Source organism: Amphibalanus amphitrite, unplaced genomic scaffold (assembly GCF_019059575.1).
Source record: "Amphibalanus amphitrite isolate SeventyFive unplaced genomic scaffold, NRLGWU_Aamphi_draft 000068F_arrow, whole genome shotgun sequence".
Classification (NCBI taxonomy): Eukaryota; Metazoa; Arthropoda; class Thecostraca; order Balanomorpha; family Balanidae; genus Amphibalanus; species Amphibalanus amphitrite.
Window position 1 is genome coordinate 424,600 of NW_024881564.1, and position 25,950 is coordinate 450,549.

The 25,950-nt window shown below is 48.9% G+C and overlaps 1 protein-coding gene across 7 annotated transcripts in view; it reads left to right on the plus strand.

The window, feature by feature from the left end:
• Positions 1-2,041: 2,041 nt before the first annotated feature.
• The window catches only part of LOC122378933 (dedicator of cytokinesis protein 1-like), a 47,798-nt gene continuing 23,889 nt past the window's right edge, over positions 2,042-25,950 (plus strand). For 3 of the 7 annotated variants that reach the window (XM_043360627.1, XM_043360631.1, XM_043360632.1), the window contains exons 1-11: positions 2,042-2,104; positions 5,893-5,971; positions 12,318-12,498; positions 12,833-12,932; positions 13,374-13,519; positions 18,395-18,518; positions 19,057-19,197; positions 20,630-20,716; positions 21,144-21,266; positions 24,792-24,919; positions 25,784-25,907. In XM_043360627.1, coding sequence (XP_043216562.1) covers positions 5,926-5,971; positions 12,318-12,498; positions 12,833-12,932; positions 13,374-13,519; positions 18,395-18,518; positions 19,057-19,197; positions 20,630-20,716; positions 21,144-21,266; positions 24,792-24,919; positions 25,784-25,907 — 1,200 coding nt within the window. In that variant the 5' untranslated portion in view covers positions 2,042-2,104; positions 5,893-5,925. Of the gene's footprint in view, positions 2,191-5,892; positions 5,972-12,317; positions 12,499-12,832; positions 12,933-13,373; positions 13,520-18,394; positions 18,519-19,056; positions 19,198-20,629; positions 20,717-21,143; positions 21,267-24,791; positions 24,920-25,783; positions 25,908-25,950 lie in introns of all 7 variants that reach the window. The other 4 variants (XM_043360629.1, XM_043360630.1, XM_043360628.1 and 1 more) reach the window with 3 other exon arrangements.

Consider the following 25,950-nt stretch of genomic DNA (forward strand, 5'->3'; position numbering starts at 1 on the left):
GACATGTTTGATCTAGCCTGTCGCACTGTTACGGGAAGTGGTGCAGGTATTTTTGTGATTTTTTCATGAATTGAATGTCTGATTTTCCTTCATGTCTTCCCGCAGACGTCCTGCAGCTCGTCAGCGCGCCTTGTGGCAGGCCTACTGTCGGCAATGCGGTAGCGAAGTGGCTGTCCGGAAGCTGCGACCGGAACGGGGGGCGTGCAGACCGTCTGGGGCACTGCCAGCTGCCTAGGGACATCGAGGCCGCAAATGAGCCGGTGCCTAACGGTCCGCCGAGTGATCCTCCCAGCGAGGGTTAGTGAAGAAGTGAACTTCCACCAGTTCTGGCGTGCTATCGGCTAGCGCTAGAGCCGGTAGAGTAGAACCCAATTCCGTCCCACGCCCCCATAGGGGCGCCCCTGGGCCCCATGCCCTATCACCGATGCCGCCGCTGTCGTTTTTTTTTTTTTGTAACTTGACCTGTGTGATGTATTGAAATATACAGTTCTTACATGCCTTTTTTACAAGTCTAGAGAACGGGAAGAGAGCGTCGGAAACACATTCTGGGTATTTTGCGAACACGTTGAGAGGACGTTGCGAAAATGTTTAGGACGTTTACTCAGGGTCGCAGGGACGGCAATACGAAGTAGCGACAACGTGGTGCGCACGTGATAAAAACGTCGCAGAGACGTTGCCAAAGCGTTCTATACTCCTTGTTGTCCACGTTGCGGAAACGTGGTGACAACGTTCCAAAAACACTGTTGGCACGTTACAGAAAACATTTCATAACGTTGGCGGGACGTTGTGAGAACGGTTTTGGGGCGTCACGGTCACGTTACCGAAACGTTGTGATGACATTCAAATGCATGGTCGGATGACGTTGTCACGCCGTTGTCTGGAGTCTACAAAATTACGTTGTCACAACGATAAATCGGAACGTTGTGGTAACCATTTGACAACGTTTAAACGACGTTGTAACAACGGCAAATTGTTAGCTGGGACTATGTGTAGATGCGTGGTGCGAAAAAGTGGGTAGCAGAGAAGAACAGTGAAGACACCGTTGCAGCAGACACACATTTTCCCGTAAAGTCCCCCATCGGCATTACCGTCAACCTTTACCACCAGCGCGGTCGGTGCACTGTCGCGCGAGTTTGTAGCCAGCCATATCAGAGATGTGAACAATCCAGCACACGGGGGAAGAAGAAAGGGATGATAGCCACCCTTTCTCGCTGGATCCCGCGGTGAAAATGGACTAACGCCATTTTCAAGCCCACTGGTGCAATGTGAGATGAACTTGACATGAGGACATCAATGGGTGTCGATGAACGTGAAATGATGTTCCAATACAGATTCATATCGACCAGAAGCCTTTCTTATTCTGAGCTACGAGCAATAGATAGTACAAAAACAAAATATATTACATAAAATTCAGCCTGTCGACAGGAAACAATAAAAGGGTATTGTGTTACAACATATGGGTTCATATTACGGCTTCAGAAATTTGGGCCTCCAATGCTGATTTCTCAAATCAGCGCACAGTCCATATATAGAGAAGTCTGTGGATGAGCATATCGGTAATAGCGATTTCAGTGTGTGCATTTATTGTTCATAGTGGTGTGAAATGTGGTTGGGGTACGACCGACAACCCGTCGGGGCGAATTTCGCACTGGGGTACTCAAAATTTGAATAATTTAAGACGTTTCCATGAGTTTTGAAGGTATGGATAAGTTCTAAAAATCCGGTTCTCCTTATCTGGGCCATTAACTCCATACGGTCCAAGAAAGCTGGCACACTACCTTTAATAAACATTTTGTCTTTCAATGACTTAGATTTATCAGGGATCTCATAATGTTATATTCCATTTCCATGATATATTGTCATAATCCAAATCCATTTCTTGATAGTTTGCATGATAGGCTTACCCTGTAATAAACCGTGATATTTTGCAATTTGCACGATATTTTGCAACCGTCGGCAATGGTTGCATGATTTTTTTTTGCTGTGTTTTAGTAGGACGACTTGTGATATCCTTGTTTGTGAAAACAGATGCGCCAAATCTGTCTACTAATTTTGCATGTTGTTGTTTGTGTCTGTGGCTGGAGGTCGGAAGCCTGGTCGCAAGGTATATAAAAACACTCCTGGTCGGAAGGGTCGGAAGCGTCGGAGAGGGTGTATGGGGTGTTGATGGGTTTATAGGCATTTAAAAAGGTATGGTTATTTATTCACCGTGAAAAAATTGGTTAAAAGTATACATAAAGTCCGAGTGACTGTTAAAAGATAAAGTTTTCATATTCTTACATTATTTGACATCCTGAATCCAAAAATGATACTTATATGTCCTGGAAATAAAAGAAAAACATAATCAAACCTGACCTAACCTTACCTATTTACCTACGACCTACAAACCTGCAACCTAACCTAACCTAACCTACAAACCTACAGCCTAAAACCTAAAACCTACAAACCTACAACCTAACCTAACCTAACCTAAAACCTAAAATTTTTGCTGTTACATATTTGTATCAACAGCGCCACAATTGTCCACTCGGACCTAATATATACTAATACCAAAAATTGGTTGTAAAATGTTTTTAATCAGGCTACCTCACTTGATTGCCACTATTTCCAGTCCTTATGGAATTTCAACCGAATATTGCACCTTGCAGTGTGACATGGATCTGTATGCTCAATTCAGAGCATACAGATCAAGGTATGCTCTGAATTGAGCATACAGATCCAAATTCAATGTCCGGATTGAATTTTGATGTTTCAATCCGGATCAGGATTCAATGTTTCAATTCAGATCAAATATTGGATGATTCCGGGATAAATCTTTGAACAAATCTTTATGTCAATATGGCTGTGTTCAGACATAATAAGTGAAATGAAAATAGTATATGCCAACCTTACCTAAGTGTTAACTGAACCAATTCCAGGACAGACCTTGGTATAAGTAGAGCAGACGTCACACAAAGGTTTTCCAACCAAGGAGAGGTGCCATACCAATACCCGGAGGTGCTTCTTTCTAGGAAAACCTAAACAAACCTAACCTAACCTGACCTAACCTAATCTACAACCTACAAACTTACAACCTACAAACCTACCCTACAACCTACAAATCTACAGCGCCTCTCCTTGCTTGGTAAACCTTCATCTAACGTTTGCTCTATCAGTGCCCAGATCTTTGTATGACAAATCAAAATCCTTGTATTTTTTTTTATAAATTTTGTCTGAACCTTTTGATGGGAAGGATTCACAAGGACAGAGCCACCGCTAAGCGAAGCTTGTTGCGATCAGAAAGAAAGTTCAATAAACAGCATAACCTGACCTTACCTTACCTGACCTTACACACACATTCATTGCAGCCTTGGTTTCAGTTTGCCTCAATGCAGAAGTTGTACAAAAAAGCATAAGGATGAATTAGTGAATATTTGACCCAATACTTAAGTACCCAGTAAACATGCCGACGTCGGCCCGACGTCGGGCCGAGGCTCGGCCCGACGTCGGCCCAACGTCGGTTCAACCTCGGCCCGACATCGGCTGGACGTCGGATATGCCCGCATGTTCCGACGTCCAGCCGAAGTCCAGCCGACGTCGAGCCGAAGTCGGGCCGAGATCGTTTGCCGAGGTTGACGAGATCGTTCGTCGTTGGACCGACGGGGCCGACGTCGGCATGTTTATTGGGACAACGCGCCAAAAATATCAACCGGCGGCTGGATTCGAGCCCGCCAGTCGCCGACGTCGGCATGTTTACTGGGACAACACGCCAAAAGAATAAGCCGGTGATGGGATTCGAACCCCATGTCATTCGAACGCGAGGTTAGTGCGCTAACCACTACACCACGCAGCCAGCTAATGAATTTGGTTTGTTTTGTTGGGTTATGCCCTTTCGGTCTGACAACACCATTTCAGAGCCGGAAGGATCATAGGATGGAGACATTGTTCTTCTTGGCGAGCACCCTGGGTCCAGTTCATACAGAGTCCCTGGTCCCATTGCTGTTACGTGACACTTATTGGAAAGGGCGACCCCACAATGGATTCATATAGCCACTCTTACACAACTGCACCAACGTTTCCCAAAGTGTCCCTTTGATAAGTGGCACTTTGGCAAAGTGACACTTGCCGACTGGCCTTTCTATATGAACTGGGCCCGGCCCTGGTGAGTTGCCGGGGCTGAGCCTGACCAAAGGATAGGCCGAGCAGCCCCCAAGCACTCACCGCACCCGGCTACGGGCGAGCTCGGCTTACGGGCAATCCCAAATGGGATAAAGTTTCCCGTCCAGTCCGGATCAGGGGTTGCGGCGTGGAGGAAGATTTGAGTTTCCTGAGGATATTTTGAATACAGAAGCTCTTTATGAAACATGAAACATGTATTTTATATTATTTCATTGGTCAAAACAGCGGCCGATGTCGGTCCGACGTCACCCCGACGTCGGCCCGACATCGGCTGGACCTCAGCAATTGATCTCGGTCCGACGTCGGCCCGACGTCGGCTGGACCTCGGCTGGACGTCGGAACATGCGGGCATATCCGACATCCAGCCGACGTCGTGCCGAGGTTGGGCCGACGTCGGGCCGACGTCGGCATGCGGTTGCCGAGTTGCCGACGTCACCCCGACGTCGGCCGACGTCGGGCCGACGTCGGCATGTTTACTGGGTAGAATAGGCAATTGTTTGTCAATGACAAATTGGGTTGGTTCTGATATTGATTTGCTTTGCTTATTTGCATTATCAATTCTTCAGTCAGGCTGTAACCCTAGCCCTTTTGCGGCTGGCGACAAGAATGGCACGGTTGTTTTGGAAGGAGATGCTGATCAAAATTTTGTGTGTAATGGCTTTATAATGGCTTTATTATTTCAATTAGTACCTTGTAGAAACAAGTGTTCCTTAACAACATAATAAAATCAACTGAAACAAAGAGTGAATTATGCAATGTTTTGTCTCACGCGCACAGTTCATGTCAAAGTTTCCCACTCCGTAGTTATATGAAGCTAATTCATCACAGCATGCTATAATGCACTTATGAGCAAGTGAAGCATCAGAGTATTGTGTAGGTAGGATAGCATAAATTTATAAGTATGAGCACCAAGCAACCATCCAGCCTTGGTCACACTTCTGCAACCTCTGTCTCAACAACCACATGACTGATTCACTTGCAGTATTTTTTGTAAGGTAGTTTCATCCCTTCTACCAAGTATTGGACTGTTCCCGATGTAGGTGGGTGACTGCTAATGTGTGTGCCATGTTCAAAATGAAGAGTAACATTTGCAATTTTGTAACAATTGCAATAACTCCGCAAGCACTGGGCCAATTGTGCTGGAACTTGGCATGTAGGTAGGCACCCATTGGGCAATGCATTTTCATGTGCCAAGGCTGGGATGCTAGATACCTGCTACATGTGAGCACCTGCAGTGGCTGCTTCCCTGATCTCAAGAATCAAGGCCATATAAAGAATGGCTGGGCTGATTATGTTTAGATTTGTTGCACGGTAAGGGACCAACGAGTAGGGTGTCGTGCAAAAGTCAGTTAGGACCCAATTTGCACGTGTGCATGTGCCAGTCAGGTGCCACTTTCACATTTTGAGAACAGCTGAGCCAACTGCGCCCAAATTTGGCACACAGCCTTAGACTGGTTTGTAAGGTATCTTGCACAAGTCAGTTGGAAGTAGGGGAGAATGGGGCAAAGCAGCCACCTGGGGCAAAGCAGCCACCTGGGGCAAAGTGGCCATCTGTCATTGGGCCTTTTCTTGGAGGTTACTATCACAAATCCAAGAAACTCAGAAATACCTTCCTGTTTGTTTTGTTAATGTCAGTTTGTGCATTTTCTGGACATGTGACAACTGAGCTGTGTTTTCCGAGGTTCAAAATGACAAATGTCATTTTAAAGTTATTTTACTTCTCTCCATCTACAGGTTTGACCGAGCCAGAATGGTACCGTCATAGCCATGCAGTCCTGGGTACCGGTGAAGGACGCCGAGCGGCTGGCGGTGGGTAAGTAGCTCCACCCTTTTGTCATATTACGCTGAAATTGGAGATTGGCGTGTAATTTTAGAATTCAGTTTCGAGGACGCTCGGTCTGCAGCGTTCCTTTTCGCTCGCTGACAACCGGGATCGTGGCCGGTCCGTTACCCGTGCTTATCGCTGTCAGATGTATTGTAGCGGGCGTAGGAGCGACTGGATCATGGAACTCTGCAGAAGATGAATTTCAGTTTCCTTTACAAGTTGCCCCCGACCATGTTTTTTCAAATCAACACTCCCGTGTTGGTCGTCGGAAGTTGTCAGCACTGGCGGTCGCAGGGGGGGGGGCCACGGGGGCCATGGCCCCCCCTTGGGTGCTGAAAGGTGGGGCCATACTATCTTTTGGCCCCACCTTTCAGATCGAACAAAAGTCCTAGAAAAGCTTTCCGTATGTTTCATTTTCTTTCTTGCGCCATCAAAGGACGTAAATTTCACTCATGAGTGGGCTCAGTTTCGCATTCTGTCAATTTGGCGGTCAGCGTCGCTGGCACCGGTTCACGAGTATGGCCGGATCTTATATGGAATATCAGCGTGGGTTTACTTAAGGCTCTCGTAGGCCCAGCATTCAGCAATGGCTGGCATGAGACCCTCTTCGGCAGTGGCGGGTGGGCCCTGCTAAAGGAGATTGGCTCCAAGACACTAAAGTAAGACCTCAAGGGTTGGTGCTGTGCACCTCAGAAGCCCGGTGGTGATGCCGTATGCCGGCTTGGTTTCTTAAAGGGACCCTCCCACCTTAACATTAGTTTTGAGTTGAGATAGCCAAGTTTGCGGCCAGGCTCAGAAACCACCATTTATCCTGGTCGCAACCCCCGCAGCTTTATGGTGTTCAAGAAATCTCTTCCCTTTACTTGCAGGGTGGGACCAGCGTGGTCCCTATCTCTTAACCATTACGGGAATCTGATGACGTCATCAGGCTTTCGAACGTCCGTTAAATGTTTGACTTAAACGTTTTGTAGCACGCGGTGGTATATGCCGCTTTGCGCGCAACAAATGCCGCACTTTCAAATAAAGTCGCTAGGAACAGCGGAGATCCCAAAAAGTAAACAAAAGTAAAAGTCTAATATCTTGAAAACCGGTGAATATTTTTCGATGAAATTTGGTAAATATTCGTTTTTGCTCTTTCTGATCCGAGCGACATCACTTTCATGCCAATTCATTAACTTTTTTGAAGGTGGGAGGGTCCCTTTAAGGATTAGCGTGGGACCTTCGGGGCCTGCATAGAGTTTGCATGAGCTAGTATGTAATCTCAGAGGCATGTGTGTAATGTGTACACAGTGGCGGTCGCGGGGGGCCGGGGGGCATCAGGGCCATGCCCCCAAAGGTCAATAAAGGGGGCCATCATATCATTTGACCCCCCCCCCTCAAACAACCAATGGGCCCCCATATAGGTGTATGGGGCCCTGGCAATTATTCGATCGTCACGAGGCTAAAATAAACCACGCCAAGCTATTAATATAGCTCCCACACCGGTCTTTGAGCGTCCTACACTGACCTTTGAGGGAACTTCAGTGGCGGTCAAGCGCCCACGTTGACCGCTAAGAGCCTACATCAACCTCTGAGGCCCCACATCTGGCCTATGAGGGCCCCTAACCGGCCTCAGGGGTCCCAACCGGCGTCTGAGGGTCTCACACCGGTCTCTGGTGGCCTTATTTCTGTCTCTGGTGTCCCAAGATGAGCCTTTAGGTGCCAATAAGGGCCCCGCACCGGCTGCTGAAGACCCGATGCCGGCCTCTAAGGGTCTGCATTGGCCTCTGAGGAGGGCCCATCTTGGCCTTTGAGGGCCCTCTGCTGGCCTCTGGGGTCCAACGACGGCTCATGCCGGTCTTTTAGGGCCCCACGCTGACCTCTGAGGGCCCATGTTGGCCTGTAATGAGTAAGGACCCACATTAGCCTCTGAGAGCCCAACTCGGTCTCTGATGGTCTCAAACTACTGGCCTTTGTAGTTTGCAGGCCCTGTACTGGTCTCCGAGGGCCCTAAACTGGCCTCTATATGAAAACATACATGGGTGGGTTTCTGAAGATCAGAGGGCTCACGCAGTCTTCGGCACAGCCTTACGTTGGTCCTGATCGAGATTGCTTAAATTGCTTTACGTCCTGATGGTCCCGCGCTGATTCCCTCATATTTCGACGTCGGGTCCCCATGAGCCGGTGTGGGTCCTGGGGCTGGCAGAGACTGATGAAGTCCTTAGGGCTCAGGGCCAGTCTTTTTAGCAGTAGGACTACGCAGGTTGAGTGAGCCCCAACAGAGCCGTTGCGAAGCCCCGCAGGAGTCGCGCGCGGCCCTCAGCTGCCAATTCTGCAAGCTCGGAACCTCTGGGGGTCTCCAGAGGTCGGTGTACCTACTCTCTCCCGCCGCCACACAACTAGGTTAAGGTACCTGTATGGGTAAATGTCATAGTCTAAAAATGCTCTCTGGGTTTCACATGCTTGTTCAAAGCAAGAGGTATCTGTACTTTTTAGCAAGAGGTACCTACCTATCTGTACTTTTCCGAATTGTTTTATAGTGGTAAGGTCATGAATCCGCGTGCCTGACCTTCCAGTATACCTATGCTACACCGATCCGTCGTCATGGTGCAGCGGCCCGACCGGTGGGCACACCGTGAGACGGTAAATGGAACTGGTGATTTTGCCTTAAATTGAGCTCAAAGATTTCACGCAAGAATGAGATGGATGAAGCATAAGTAATGCCAACTGTGCGGCGCCTCGTGGACGTAAAAAATTAGCCGATCACCCCCCCCCCCCCTCCCGGTGACGGATAAATGTTATGTCCCGCGAGTGTGACTTTGGCCCCCCCCCCCCCTTTTGCTAGCGGCTGCGACCGCCAGTGGTTGTCAGCGGATAAGTGTGGAACGTCGAATAGCGTCGTTGGACATGTTTTAGTGGTTTGGTTCAATGAAGTGACGATCAACTGTCCTTCCCCAATGTTGTCTGGACCGATTTTCAGTCGTGAAAGTGTTAACCCGGCACCGCCTGGGCTATTTCCGTACCCACATCAGCCTGGGGGGGGGGGGTCGGATCCGACCCCCCCCCCTGTTATCTCGAGAACCAATGGTCGTATCGAGCCCCGCGAGGCGGCGTTCGAAAGGTCTCTACGAGACCTTCCCAAAGCACTCTAAAGATTTTAAGATTGAGGTCAACTTTCGGGTCAAGGTCAGGTCAAAGGTCAAATTCAGGGGTTTTGCATGATTAGGCTTACGGACAGCGGAATCGATAGCTGCTGTTCGAAACTCACCACAAATGACCTCAAAGACCTAGTGAAGGTACCATGTGCGTATAGGGGTCATACTAAGTACGGGTCAAGGTCAGGTCAGGTCACGAAAGGTCACGGTTTTCACTTTCTGCTACATGGGCGTGCGACACATGTTTTATGGCTTATTTTTCACGCCAAATCCGATGGTAATGGTTATATGTGACCCCAAGTCACTGTGCTGGTGATAAGTGTGCATTGAAAGCATAAAAAATCGTTTATACTAAACGAGGGCTGAGAAAAAAGGTCAATTTTTCAACTTTTTATTTTTGACATAAAAATGCACTTTTCTAGACGAGCTTTGTCCCAGGAATCTAGTGGTGCCATTTGTTTTCACATGCGATGTTCAGAAGTGCCTCTAATTCGCTAAAATGTTTATGACGTCACCATGCCCTATGCATGTTGGAGCTATTTTTTACAATTTGGGGGTCAAAAATCAAGATAGAAAGTTGAAATTTGGGACATCTAATGTTCTAATAGAGCTCTATAACATATATTCCGGTTTTTTGAAAATTCTCAAAATTTTGGATTTTATTAGCTGTTTTCCCAAAAATATAGTTTTTTGAATTTTTAGGGGTGAAAAAACGCATTTTATGGAAAATCCGAGATAGCCATTTTAAAGAACTCGTTGAGCTGCGTCTTTTCATGTCCTTAATTTGCAATTTGCTCAAAACCTCGATTTTTGGCGATTTTTTAAACATTTACCATTTTTTGACTGAAAACGCCATGTAGTTACATCACTAAAATCGATATATCTCAGAAATTTTTGAAATTTTTTTCTTAAAAATTGCACAGGAGACGTCAAATTGATGGGGGAGAAGGTATGCGAAGTTTCAAGTTGATAGCGCAAGCGGTTCATGAGTTATTCAAGAAAAACGGAGGGGGGGGGGGGTCGGATCCGACCCCCCCCCCCAGGCGGTCGCGGGTTAATTAATGGGCGTCAACAGATTGACATCAGTCTTCGTTCAACACTGTACTGAAGTGACTCCCCGGGAGAGTGTCGAACTGTAGATTTGTGTTCCAGATATCAATTTTATGCGAGTACCTGGCTGCAAATGAATTGGCATAAAGTTTGTGCATGGGGAATTTCACTCCATATTATACAGTTCATGACTCCTTCGAATTAAGAACATTAATTGAGTCATCTTTGATCGGTGTGCACAGCAACAGACCAGTTCTGCAACCGACTTGCGCCTTGCCAGCGTGAACCTAATGGGCGCTTAATAACTTCGCTGTCGACACTTCAACTGAACAACAACAAACAATCATCAAGCCAGTGTGATTCGTCAGCGCGCTCACAGTGGCGGCCAGCCGACTGGATGGTCACGGCTGGCTCTGTGGTCACGTTATGAGGCGAGCCGTCAGAAGGGCGCGGCGTCTGGACGGCCGGGGACACGGCTGGTGCGGCCAGTACGGCGTCACGTCCGGTGATAGGGACCCAGTGTCCGCCCGCCCGCCCGCTGCTACTGTCGTGGGCATGTCCGCTGTCCTCGGTCAGACGGCCGCTGCGGCAGCACGGGTAGAGAACGCGACCGGCCGAGAGCACGGGCAGAGAGCGCGACTAGTCGGGCGCTCCGGGAGGGGAGGAAGTGGGGGGGGGGGGATAGCGACCTCAGCTCGTGACTCGCGCTTTCATTCATTCGTTCGGAAAACGGTGCTGAATGTAATGGCCATTGGCCAGGTCAAGTCACGCTATATTGCGAATCACTTCGAATGCTTCAGTTGGGTACGCAAAGTGGTTGTTTTTCGGTACAGAATTTGACCATTGATTAAAACATATTTTTACTCCTCTCTCGTTTGGTGGATTGCAAAATAGATATCCTTGCCAGCAAGTCCCCTAGCCACGCGAGCGGTCACGTGGATGAAATTCGATCCAGATGGTCTCAGATCCCACCACCCCGGTCACCTCTTGAGGTGACCACCTCAACTCAACATCCGGAGATGGACGAGCGAGGTAGAGGCTGCGCAAGTCTTGAATATTGAAACATACGGATTTCTTAGCCGAGGATTTGGATCGAGTTAGATAACCGGTGTTCGGTATCCAATTTTTATGTCATGACCTCTTATATAATTTGGCATATCATATAGCCTGTTTCAAATTACTATCAAGTTTGCAGCCGTTTTTTTTTTTACTTGATAGTTAAAGACGCCTTCAGTATTTTTCAATTCATTTGAATGTAACTAGGTGGTGAAAATGATGCCGCCATTTTTATTGTTGCTAATTTTCTTCCAATTTACCATATTCACTCTATTGGGACATTGCCTCAGATACCTCGTGTATAAACAAGCATATGCGCGTCTACGCGCCCAAACGTCCACTTACAAAGCACCAAGCCAGCTTTAGTGGTCACGACGGTGACGGTTCACTTCCGTTTTGTCCGAGCGTGTGTCAAACCGGCGCGTCCGTGACTGGTCGGCGTGGTCTGGTTCCTACGTGGACCGATCACACACCGTCACCTGTTGGGGTTTGGACGGTGCGTCACCACTGGGAGCGGCCGTGGGTTGGGCGCTGTCCACTGTCCACTGTCCACTGTCCACTGTCCACTCAGCTGTTGTTGGTCAGCTGGGGGACTTGATGAAGCCCTTACCGAACATACCCCAGCTGATGGTGCATAAAGGCGCGGCGCTGTGTTATCCTAGCATTTAACTGTTAAATCCTAAGTACTTTCGGCGTACTCGGTCAGGCTGCTGGTATAAAGTGTAGATAGTAGTTAGGCATCGTGCTATCATGCAATTGTGACCGCTCCAATAATTCCGCATTTTGTTTTTGAGACTTCTTGGTAGGTATGCCCGCAATGTTATACGAACTTTGACACGCTTGTGCTATTTTTGTGCAACGATGTGCTATTTTTTGTCTTTCCTTTTTCCACCTGCTCTACTTCACGCTCTTTTCAGCTTTACTTCGGCATAATATTGCCTACTTCTGTTATTCATCAGTCACCATTTTATCTTTTTCTTTAACTGGATTTCTTTTTTTTCTTGTAAGCTCCAAAGTCTATCGACACCTTACGTTGACCGATCTCTGACCATCGCTCTCCACCTGTTGACCCCCCCCCCCCCTCCCCCCGGCAGCGGTGTACCCGTTCCTGGGCTCGGGGCAGCACCAGATCCCGTTCTCCATCGGCGACACACTGCACATTCTGCAGCGATGCGGCGCCTGGTACTACGGCTACGCCACCAACAACCGCGCCTTCAAGGGCATCTTCCCCTGCAGCTTTGTCCGCATCAAACGCTGCGTGGTCGACAAGTCGCTGTGAGTGAGAGTGAGACGGCCGTGTGTGTGTGGGGGGGGAGGAGGGGGATGGTGCATGATGTTATGTAGGTGCGTGCGTGCGTGCACGGATGTTTATCTGTAAGCCAGCATATGCATGTGTGTTGGTGAAGGGGCTGCGTGAAAGTCATTAATAATCTGTCTGTTTTCGATAGGCACTGCGTAAACTCGCCTCAAATAGTAACGAGCTCTTGGTGCTCAGTCACGCTCGTCACATCAATACTGTCTGTCTTTAACGGACTCGGCATGACTACGCAATGGACTCGCTGACAGCCGCCATAGATCTCGTGACCACTGCCCCGTTTTGTGTCAACAGCAAGGGCGCCGGCACCGTCATAGCCCGGGAGAACCCGCTGCTGCACGAGGTGACCTCCGTGCTCCGCGAATGGGGACACATCTGGAAGAAGCTCTACGAGGTGAGTTCTTTCCATCCAGTCACCAATTTACTAGACCACTCCACGTAACAACCTACTGGCCTCACTGTCACAATCTGCCAACGGTCACGCAGGCCTAACGCCAGCTAACATTGACTACTGAAACCTACTCATCGGCTTTGACGAGAATATGATATTTGCTGATCAGCTACGTCAGTGCGATCAGGCTTAATGTGTGCTTTTGTTCAATCGAAGTTCATTGGAGAGACTCTTCTTCCATTATCGTGATCCCAGATTCGTATTTTACGATATTTGTTTATCATCTTTCACCCAATAGGTATCCATTAGTATCTTGTCAGAGAGGCTGCCTCGTTACTTCCTAGCTTATTTTACTTTTTCATTGATGCCCCGTGACGCCCTGCGATGTTACGATAAAACCACTTTGGCTTACTCGTGACGCCTCGGCCTGACTGTCCTCGACAGACGAGCGACCCGGCGCTGAAGCCCGTCTCAGATATGCTGCACGACCTGATTCGGCAGCGGCGGAAGATCATCGCTGGCACTCTGCCGACTGACGAGCTACGTCACCTCAAACGACAGGTCACCGCCACCATAGACCGGGGAAACGAGTGAGTATCAGCCACCATAGACCGGGGAAACGAGTGAGTAGTAGCCGGGGAGAAGTACGGGAATGCTCTAATTTTGTGGAGGGCTTCAGATGAATGTCCTGTTTTTATACACGGGGATTAATTAAGACGGGCGGGAAATCGTTTCCATGTCCTTGCCGTTGAAACGACCGGTTGTGTGAGCTGTTGGTGGATGTGTATCCTCGCCTAATGAGCACAGCACTTCCTAATCACGTTGACATGATTTATAATTAGCAGAACCACGGACTTCTCTATGCATAGATATAGAGAACAGTGTGGGTCAGGTGTGGGTAAGCAAGCGAGTTTGGATTATCATCACACTGCCTGCGAGTTTTCATCGTTTTGCCGCAATGTCACGTGCCAATGACGTGTGAGGGGCTCGCTGAATAGTTTGCCGAGTCGCGTGTAAGTTTGGCACCGGCCACGTGACTCCGGACGCTGAGAGCATGACTGGCTATAGTTACAGTCGCCAGACGCCGCTACCTAGTCTGTACCCAACCACATAAACAGGTGCCTCAGTGTTGTGGAAACGTGTCCCACAACAGCTGCAGCGTCGGGTGTGGCGGCGTCGGCCGGCCAGACGACCCCCAGCCGCCCGCCGCAATGGCTGCGCTCCGACCGCGTCAGGCAGCGCTGCTGCTCTGCTGTGCCCTGGTGGTCGGTGGCTCCTACTACCACCAGCAGCGCGTGGTGTTCCTCTCCGACCCTGTGGCCGAGCGGTCGGCCGCCGCCCCGCTCGACTGCTCCTTTTGGTGTGATGGCCACACCGGTTGTCTGGGGTTTACGCATCAGACCGACGGATTGTGTCATCTGTATGACACGCAACCGCGCCTGGCTGTAGATCCTAACGCCGTCCTGCCAGCGACGTTCACCAAGACGCCCGTGCCCGCCTGCCCGCCCGGCTGGCTGATGTTGGGCAGCAAGTGTTTTCATCGGTTCCTCACCGTGCCGGTACGGTACGTCTGGGCCGACCTGCGGGCCATGTGTCAGGCGCACGGCGAGGGGTACGATATGGCGGTGCCGCTCTCACAGTGGGAGAGCAGCTGGATGAACTACCACTGGTCGCGCACCGTCGAGGCTGAGCTGACAGGCATGGAGGAGAGAGCCGGCGTGTTCTACGACCTGCATGGAAACACGATCAACATTCAGCTGGATATGCAGGCGTCTCGACCTGACCCGGGCTATGTCAACCTCAAACTTGACCACCATACTGAGACGTGGTATACTCGCCCGGCGGGGGCTAAACTGCAAGCAGCCATCTGTGAGACTGCTGGAAGCTCCTGTCCGCGGGGCGACCGCTGCCCGTCCGGCTGGATGGGCATGGACGACTTCTGCTACTACGACGTATCAACCACTCTGTCCTGGGATGAAGCTGAGAGCCACTGCGCCGCGCTGGCGCCGGGAGCGCACCTGGCACCTGTAGTCAACATGGAGACGTACCGCGTCATCCACCACGGCAACTCTCTGGCAGAGACCTGGGTCTGGGTGGGCGTGACGGACGCGCTGGTAGACGGCGAGTGGAAGTCGGCGGACAACTCGCCGGCTAACTTCACCTGGCTGGCCGGAGAACCGAACGGCGGCTCCGGAGAGAACTGTCTGCTGATGGCTAAAGACGGAGGCGGAGACGCCATCTGCACTGAGCTGCAAGACTTCTTCTGCGGCCTGCCCGTGGCGGTCTGCGTGGAGTAGTGGCGTCGATATCCTCGGAAGAACGTCAGTCTTGACGGCTTGGCTTAGTTTGTTTTGTCTTTGACGACTGGCGGAGGAATGAAACGTGCTAGGGAATCAAAACAGAACATTAATGTTTAATCAATTATTCATTCCTCTTCTGAGCATAATAGCTCCTTTCTTCCCTTGTCTGTCCAGCTAACTACCTGCTCGTCTTCACAGACATTTTATCAGTCCTTCCACCCTTTCGATATACAGATGGTTCACACTTTTCGAACTCTTCGATTACTCCGCTTTAAGTTTTAGAAGTAACGTCTATTTGCGCCAAAGGCGCTCCACATGAATCGCGGTATATTAAAAAAAAAACATCGGTCTCCCTCCATTCAAAACATGGTTCCCTGTCCTGTAACCGTACATTTTTTTAATCTGCATGGTTACATTGTTGCTAGAAAATGACAGCAACTGCAGCTGAGACAGCTTTTAATTTAACGAATGTTCTGCATTATTTTCCCGGTAATCGCACGACAATTTGACTTTGTAGTGCCAACATTTATCTGCATTGGTTGCTGCTGACGTGGTCTGAGGTTCTTGAGCCGGCTCACTTGTATGAAATGCTCGCTGTGGCAGATAGGTGCGTGCATATCGAAGCCTCGTCTCTTATTTTGTGATCTGATTGCACGCCCTAAACTCATAATGGATGGCCTATACTCTCGGATAATTCGTCGCTTTTTTAGGGTTTGTCTGACCAATTCGTTCAGGCTCGCTAACTTCTGACACGTAGGTGTTATCTGGTGGTATTATGGTGTTATCAGGTTACTATGTTTGCGTCGTGTACCGTTCTATTTAGGTCGACAGCTTTTTCTTCATTCTTGTTTATACGAGTCATATGTTGCTCTCCGTCTTTCACATTGTACTAATAAAATCTACTAAGCAAATAATGGTGTGCGAAGAAGTTGAGTTGTTGTGTAAAAGTGCATCAATTTATAGGTATGTTTTCAATTCACCACGATCGCAGTTGCTTATGGCCGGCCAGGTGAATGCTTCACATCCATCATCGTGTTGAATAGCCAGTGCGTCACCGACGACTTGGTCAGTCCGTCATGTCCGTGTAAAAAAAGAAGAAAACACTCATGACCCGACGTCGACAAGACCCGCTTTGTATTATTCTTATTGATGACTTTTTCGTAAGCGAGGTTGAAAACTGGATACCCCTGACAAATTAAACATGAATTTCGTTTCTGTACACAGCTGTTTTTTTGTCAGACTCGACTTCGTTAGATGCAGACGTGCATCGACGCTGGTCGGTATGCCGCTTTGATCTTAACTGCATACCCGTGCTACGGATATTCCCATGCACTCCACTTGGCTGATCTGAAATTATCTGTGGCTTAGTTAATTCCAACTTTAAAAAGTTCCACACTGTGTTTTGCTGTTAGTGTTATTCAGAATATAGGTGACTACCTGAGGACACTAACTAGGATAAAAATCAGAGAATGTGTTGCTACCTGAGGACACTAGGATAAAAATCAGAGAATGTGTTGAGAGGATGTCCGCCCATAGAGCATGTCCCCAAATGGGTGTGAACTTCATCGTATAGGAGTTGGGGCAATGCCGGGGTTGGGGCAAAGCCGAAATTCGAGATATTTCGAAAACCGTACGACATGGATGCCACCTGTCAGTAATGCTCTGAAGCTTAAGTGACTACCAATTATCGCATGTTTGTTACCAGTCGTCATTCGGAATACTTCGGCTGTGAGGACGCCAAGAGCGTTTTCAGGGTACGTTTCCTTTGTACTACATGCGTCTTCGAAGCTGCATTTCCTACTCATTATGCTACCGTTTGTCTGGCCAATTGGGTCAAGTAATCTTCAGCACGTCTTTGCATAAGTGTGCTGCCTATTTGAAATTTATACAGCACGTTGAAAAGTTATGGGCCTGCAAATGAAAGTATGGCTGGCTGGGGTAATGCCGAAAACGTGCAATTACGCGCGTTAAAGCACGCTACGTGAACTTTACCGCTGTAGAATAGCAACGCGCATTTTTAGTCACACAAATTACACTTTTAACCGACACAGCGGCCTGTTACCATAAGGAATGATTTACCTGGCCTTTTCTTATTATATCACACAATTATGACTTCCAGTGTGCACCAAGCGTCCTCAAGCTCTAAAAACGCGTGTCAGCTTTGACGAATTCTGGATAAAATTTGAGATAAAATAGCAAAACATCAATTTCGGCATTCCTGTAGATCATTTCTCCCATTTTCGGCTTTCCCCGCAGTCCGGGGCAACGCCGAAAAAGTCACTTATTTGATATTTTTAGTTTGTGCGCTTAACGGTATGCGAATTCATCAAATGCGCCTTGTATGTTTGAAAGGCAAAAGACTGGCCTCTCGAATGACGCCAACAAGAATAGCTTATGTTGTCTACCTTGCGTGCTACGGGCGTCAGAAAAAAAGTATTCGGCGTTCCCCCAACTTCCCCTATGCACTTTAACACTTAAACATCGTATATCTCGGCAATAGCGAGAACTGATAAATCACCACACAAGTTCACGAGGAACTCAGCTTGGCAGGCGTGGTGTTTTTCCATGCTCGTTATTTGTTCTTTGTTTCCATGACAACATTGAGTGGGGCCGCTGGAATGCTTGTAAATACTACTTGAATTTCACTAACTCAGGCTATCCCGGGTACCCAGGGAAAGTCTCGTGAGTGGACCGTATTTATTAGCAGCGTGGCGACTGAGACCTCGCGGCGATGCGAGCCCCGTGGTCGTTAGCCACCGTTCTGCCTTGTGCTGGCCACTTCCTGGGACATTTAACCCCTCCGGCCATGGACAAAGAACTGGCGACTTTTTGAGCTCACCACACGACATCATTCTAGGCACTTGAAGCAGCAAATGGCTCCACCGACTGGGCATGCCGTGACTTATAGTGTTTATGTTTGGTATGCTATAATTTACATTGTCGCCAGTATTCGCGAAGTAGTGTTGGCAAGCCATGTCTAAATGCAGTCACTTTTTGCCATTGATTATCCTCATGGTGTGAATGGAACGAATTGTTATTACCTAAGCTATACAAATAGCGGTGACTCGTGTGCAATGTGATTTATGAAGCTTTTTTCAACCCCACACTTTGCCTCCAACCGCTCTCCTCCTGCTCTCCCTCTCACTCTGCCCCCTCTCTCCATAGACTCCTGAAGCTGGACCTGGTGGTGCGTGATGATCAGGGTAACATTGTCAACCCCGACCTCACCTCGGCCGTGAAGCTGTACCGGCACCACCAGCAGGCGGCCAGTCGCAGCCAGGACTCAGAGGTACGGCGAGCAGAGAGAGCCCTGCGCTGGTGCCTTTTTGGTGACTTTTATGGTGAAATTTACTGGACAAGTGTGTAAGGTATGCTAAATGCTGCATCTGGTAAAACGCCTGTGTTGTGCCTGTCTGATGTAGGCTTTTTCTTTATGTTATGTTGTGTCGGTGAGGTAAACAGATTTGCGTGGTCCCGATGTTTTGCATTTTATGATTTAAACAGGGTGTTTCATTAGCAGGTACTTCACAATTCTAGCTAACAGTTCGCCAGGCACTAAGACTGGCATTTGCATGTCGACTTACCATAAGTCGTATAGAAAAAGTGTAGGCGGCGACGGCGTCAATGGAGGCCCTGGCCCCTGAGCACATATAAATAGCCTTTGGAATGCGAACGTCCCTGCACCTCTATGTAGCTGTACTGAACTGTTACTTGAAGGCTCACCCAGTCTTACCTCCTCTACCCCTTCCCCTCGTGTGGTAGGGAGAACGGCCCTTGAAGGTTCAACTGACCCATCCTGGCCTCTCCCCTCCCCCCTCTTGCGGTAGGGAGAACGGGCTCTGAAGCGGACCCAGCAGCACAACAGTCACTGTCTGTACGTGACGGTACAGAACTGCGTGTGTCGCCTGGACGAGGATGCCGAGATTGTGCTGCTCATCTGTGACGCCTCTGATCCCGGTCGGCTGAAGGTGGGTGGGGTGCTGGAGCAGACGGGGCTGGAACCTGAGGTGGCAGTGGGTGGTTTGTTTAGGGTGGGTGAGTGTGCAGGATTCGAAACGGCGATTTCATGAAAGAAGTCTGTGTCCGGTAACTTCTTGGGGCTACGGCTGGTTGCATCGACTGCTCCTCTCGATTATGCTTGATTCTTAACCCGCGCACCGACGGGGGGGGCGGATATCCGCCCCCCCCCTGAGGTTTTTCGCGGATAGCGGGAAAACCGCGGCGCGTAGCGCCGCGAAATTTGGTATGACTATTCTCTCATCAATTTTACACATTGTGTGCAAGTTTAAACCTCCTAACTTTTAAGGTCAGGTCACCAGGTCACTTTGAATGACCCAACCTCAAGTCACTTTTTTGCAACTTTGTCACCGTGCCAGAGCTACAGTAGATGTCGGAGGCTTTTGAAAGTCGCAGGATGTTATTAGGTCATTAGTAGCTACAATTTGTATATCTCGGAATTTTGATGTCGGTGACCTAAGGTCAGGTCAATTTCGCGACCTCCCCATTATAAGTCAATGGGGGGGGGGGGGGAAAATCAACTCCCTGTTTTTACCACTAAAACGGGTCGGAATGGCCCCATATACCATACATGACTTCACATACGATCAACCTTCACTACCTTGAGGTCTGTTTTGCTGTTGGGCAGCTGTAAGGTCATGTGACGTCATCAAAGGTCACCAAAGGTTTTTTGCCAATAACTCCTTACAGGAACAAGATACAGCCGCGCGGATGGTCTCATTGTGTTCAGCTCGTCAAGACGCATCGAATGATATACATGATGACCTCGAGGTCACGTGACCTGAGGTCAACCTTTGACCTTGACCTTTCGAGGTCAACATATATATCATTCGATGCGGATCGACGAGAGGATCACGATGATGCCCTTAGTTTGTTCCTATCTTGACTACTTCGAAAGTTATTCGAGAAAAACCCTCTCCATATCTAGCGCCGCCATTTTGACTTTTTCGACCCCTGTGACGTCATCTTTGACCTGACCTGAAAATGACCTTAGTAAAAATTGTAGACCTTGTCCGTGCGTATCCGATGCCGTTTACCGCTTGTCGCTATCTTGCTTCGTTCTCGAGATCTCAGGGGGGGGGGCGGTCATCCGCCCCCCCCCCCCGTCGGTACTAAGTTGGCGCAGACCCCCGTCGGTGCGCGGGTTAATATCCTCTCTTATTATGCTGCCGTTATTTCCATTTCTATTTGAATGGTCGTGCAACCAAGTGAAGTAAGTCACAAGCGTTGCCAACTCCTAATTAATATCTCATCATAGCTAATAACTCCTTTGCAAACTCTTCCGATGTATTTAGCGGATGCCATCGAAATGTTGTTGAGTGTGGGGCCTACCTCACGCTCTCTCACCCGTCTGTCTCACACCCGTCCGACTCCTCTCACCAGGTTCTCACCGAGCCGTACGTGGTCACGTGGAAGGAGGGTCTGGAGAAGAACATGGACCAGCTCAGCAGTCTGCGGGTCCTCTACACGGTAAGAACGGGGATACTGGTGCCTCTTGAACAAAAAGACGAGTTCGTCTTAGGTCACCGCTCTTACTGTGTCTGACGCGGATTTTAGGTGTTCCGCTAACACACTTGTATATACGAGTATATGTATATTTTACATATAGAGGTGCTGGTGAGTTTTTTTTTTGTGCGATATTATACAGTATGCGAACTAAACGTCGCAATATTTTCCGGATATGATCATTATATCATCGTGAAACATATTCCTCGACGTTATCTGGTGCTCACTATCTATTTTATGCACATCTATGATGTTATGGACAATTATTATTAATTTGGCTGTGATGGCTGTGAACAGGAACTTCTTTTATTGTACACTGTTCTAGCTCCACCCTCTCCAAACTCCCGATCCGGCATCTGACTGACCGGTCCGTACGTGCCCTCACCCCCAGGACCTGAGCAACTCGGACATCGCCTCGGACCGTCTGTTCCTGGTGGGGTACGTGGTGAAGGTGGGATCCTCGGCCAAACATGACGCGGCCGCCGGACGACGCTCCATGCAGATCTCACACAAGGTGCGTATGGGATGGTGGGAACCCCTGGGTGGGAGCGGTGGTGGTGGGTGGTGGGATGGACGGTGTGGGTCGATGAGTGACGAGCGATGGGACAGACGGGATGTCGGGGTGTCTGGAAGTTCAATGGGATGGGAGTGGACGGTGGGTGAGGGAAGGATAAGTGATGGTTGGTGGGGCGGGTGGTTGTTTGAGGTACTGGGAGGAGCACAGCTGTGCGTTACATATATTCCAGTAGTGAAAGAAATCAGTAAAAGGATGGATAAAGATCTTACCTTCGTGAAGTGCGGATGAAACTGTACGAGAACTGTAAAAAATTTCTTCCGACACCTTGCACTGCTCACTCCACCAATATTTCATATACACAAGTAAGGATCTTCACCTTTTGGGTGACCACTAACCCGCGCTGGGCCGGGGGGGGGGGGGGTGTTTGAACACCCCCCTCTTCGGTTTTTCGCAGATATCTCAAAAACGGCTGCGGCCCGTTTTTGGCACATCTGTTGGTGCATCTTTTCCGCACATGATGTGAAAATTTCAGACCCAGGTCGCTCAAGGTCAGGTCACCAGGTCACGCCAAATGACCTCACCTCAGAAATAAATTAGAATGCTCGTCATAGTCACACCGAGTGAACGACTGCCTTGAAACTTTTAGCTATTGATAGGAGTAATAGTATATATAAAACGTATATCTCGGAATTTTGATACCGGTAACCTAAGGTCGGGTCAATTTTGCGGCTTCTCCATTATAAGTTAACCCGCGAGTTGCTGGGGGGGGGGCGTTAAACGCCCCCACTTTTTCGCCGGGCCATAGCATAAAAACGGCGCGCCGCAGGCGCGCCAAATTTTGGGTACCCGTAGGGAATTAATTGAAGTTTATTTTGACAAAGTTTCAAAAAAATCGGTCGGAAAATTTTTGAGATATCAAGGTTTTAGTGACGTCATCATTTCTGAGTTTTCGACCAAAAACGGCATATGTTCAAAAAATCATATAAAATCACACAATAGACATACAGACATGCCGTAAACGCCATTAGACTGCCAATACCATGAACAATCAAATGGCTATCTTCGATTATTGATTATCGTTCCGCATTTTCCAAAATCTTGAACTGAATCTTGGCAATTTCTCGTGACTACTTCACGACCATGATACATGAATTTCTTAAATTGAACTTTTTGAGCCAAACACGTACACATATGATAAAATGAATGTCACCATCGTGTTCTACGCCCTAAATTACCCATAAAACATGTGTCACAGGCTGCGAATATCAGTTTTGATTTTCGGGGATATGTTCCTACCCGGTTGACCTGACCTTGACCCTGACCTATGCTTGACTGACCCCTACATGGAGCTGACACTCTTGTAGGCCTTATATGATGGATTGTGTACCGTTTTGACAGAGTTTATGACGAGAGGCGCCCATCGCGAAGTCCTGAAGTCCATACTACTGAAAGCCCGATTTTGGGTGTTTGACCTGACCTTGACCCGACCTGTGACCTCAAAATTCAACTTTAAAGTACTCATCTGAAGCGTCTCGTCGCGTTCTTTCGTTTGCCGCCTCGTGCGTTTCGCTGCGCCTATTGGTTCTCGAGTTATCGGCTGGGGGCGTTTAACGCCCCCCCCCCCCCAGCAAACGGTGGGTGGCGAAATACCCCAGCAACTGCCGGGTTAATGGGAGGAAATTGAAAAGCATCTCTTTTGCCAGAACGCCATTCTAGACAATCTCAAACATCGGGATGCAGGTAAAATTAACACCCTGAACCGGAAAATGGCACCTGTGACCTCTCGTTTTGTCCCCGAAGTCATCTCAGGTCACGAATAGTATCTAACAGTTTTTCGCTAATAATTTCTGATAGATGCATGCTAGAGCGATGAAAACGCCTTAGATGTGTTCGGCTTGACGATGCGGATCGACTGATATGCAACATGGCCTTTTCCGGTCAGGTCATGACCTTGACCTGAGGTCAACTTTCCAAGTTGACCTGTCAAGGTTAACCCTATTCCTGGCGGGGGGGCCTCAGGAGCCCCCCCCCCCCTGAGGTTTTTTGGTTATATCTCCCAAACGCGTTGAGCTAGGAAGCTCAAATTTTCTGACTTTTCCTAAAAGGCTTCTACGCAACATGTCTGAAAATTTTGAGTTGATCTGACCTCAGGTCAGGTCACCAGAGGCGGTTTGGTGACGCTACCTCAGAAAAGTTTGCAATCACGCCAGAGCTAGAGTTTTTGACCGATCAATTTCTTCTCTTCAGGGTTTAGTTAGGGTACCAGTATGTGCAATTTGTATATCTCGGAATTTTGATATCGGTGACCTAAGGTCAGGTCAATTTCGCGACCTCCCCATTATAAGTCAATGGGGGAAAAATCAACTCCCTGTTTTTACCACTAAAACGGGTCGGAATGGCCCCATATACCATACATGACTTCATATACGATCAACCTTCACTACCTTCAGGTCTGTTTTGCTGTTGGGCAGCTGTGAGGTCATGTGACGTCATCAAAGGTCACCAAAGGTTTTTGGCCAATAACTCCGTACAGGAACAAGATACAGACGCATGGATGGTCTCATTGTGTTCAGCTCGTCAAGACGCATCGAATGATATACATGATGACCTCGAGGTCACGTGACCTGAGGTCAACCTGTGATCTTGACCTTTCGAGGTCAACATATATATCATTCGATGCGGATCGACGAGAGGATCACGATGATGCCCTTAGTTTGTTCCTATCTTGACTAATTCGAAAGTTATTCGAGAAAAACTCTCTCCATATCTAGTGCCGCCATTTTGACTTTTTCGACCCCTGTGACGTCATCTTTGACCTGACCTGAAAATGACCTTAGTAAAAATTGTAGATCTTGGCCGTGCGTATCCGATGCCGTTTACCGCTTGTCGCTATCTTGCTTCGTTCTCGAGATCTCAGGGGGGGGGGGCCGAATCGGCCCCCCCCCCGCCAGTTTCTTGTCCCGGCGGAGCCCGCCAGGAATAGGGTTAAACTTAGTTCATTCGGCGCGTCTTCATGAGAGGAACATGATGCTGGCAAAAGTATTGTCGTGGCTCTTTTGAGTCAAAAGTTATTGAAAAAAAACACTTCTTAAAAACGGCTATTTTTGGAGTTTTTGACCTCTGGAGGCTAAACCGTCAACCTGAGGTCAAATCTGAGGACATGGCGGCGAAAGTGCGTTAAAAGAGCTATCGAATGCGCTTTTCCGCGGAGCTGTAGCTCTATTGGTTCCCGGGTTAGCCGTTGGCAGCTTCCAAAATATTGAAATAGCCAACATTTTACCTTTGGTGTCCTCTGGTGACCTGACCTATGACCTGACCCAAAAATGGCCGATGTATTAGTCTTTATTTGGACGTTCTTTCGATTCCCGCTTACCGCGTGTCGTCGCTACGTGGCCCAGGAGCCGAGTTAGAAGGGGGGGGGGGTGTTCAGACACCCCCTTCCCCCCGGCCCGGCGTGGAAGTCGTGGAGCACCGGCCCGGTGCGGGTTAACTCTTCCCTCTGTCCCCTCCACTCCCCGACAGCCGGCCAAGAAGACGGTGGAGATGTGTCGCCGGCCGTTCGGCGCCGCCGCCATCGACCTCTCGTCGGCCATGGCCAGCGCTGCCAGCGGGGATGAGGACGGCAAACACCGCTTCATGCCCATACTAACGTGAGTTGATGCTGGGTGTACCGCTGGATGTGGGGTTGTACGTCCTGACCTGTACCTGAAGCGTATAGTATATCCGACGCACGCGTTATTTCGAAGCGCTTGGCGTGCATCCGACGCTTACTTGTATCGTACAGCGTCAGATATTTGTCGGAAGTATCCGCGCAGTTCTTTTGGAAGTTAACTTTGTGTTATAAAATATCGACGTGCTGTCACGACTGAAAAGATGATTAATAATTGACCGATGGAAATGAATATTACACTTGCGCAAACAGATATTGATTTGTGGCCCTCTGAATACCATTGGTGGCTAAACTATGTCGCAGTTTTATTCACTGGAAGCGGGCGCTGCTTCTACAGTCTTGGCTGGAAGCCCCAAATTGGTCGTGCCCACCGCACTTCTTGCACAATGCACGTGATATAAGTGCGGTATAATGTCACGCTGTCCTGCTTTGAAATAGTTACCTTATTACTGTTTGTGAAATCCGGCTGGAATTTACGGCACAACAACTTCCTGAACTCTTCGAATTTTCGTTGGTCTTTAAATACCGTCGGTATGTAAGCAATACAATTATGATTTTGTAACATGAAATGACCTGAAACATACGCCATTAGTTCACCTCAATAACAGCACCCTTCTGACTATGACTGTTTGCGTGTCAGCACCTCTTTGGGTTTTGTTGTGTCTGGGTGGAGGGTGGTTAACAAGATGGGGAATATGGGCAGGAATAATGGCTAGCCTGTAGTGAGAGTCTTCATGTGCCCACTCATCCCCTGGCTTTCCCATTGTTGACCGTTTAATTATTACGTGCTTGGAGCCGACAACCTGTCACGTGACTTCTCTCCACACCTCTCTCCTCTCGGCAGGTGCGGCGACAAGGACAGTCTGGAGGACACGGCTCGCCGGCTGGTGCGCGACATCAGCGGGCGCGACTCCAAGGGACAGGGCCTCTGGGTGACCCTGCGGCTGCTGCACGGAGAAAAGGAACAGGTGGGTGACGACTGGCGAGAGCCGAGAGAGAACTGGTCGGGTC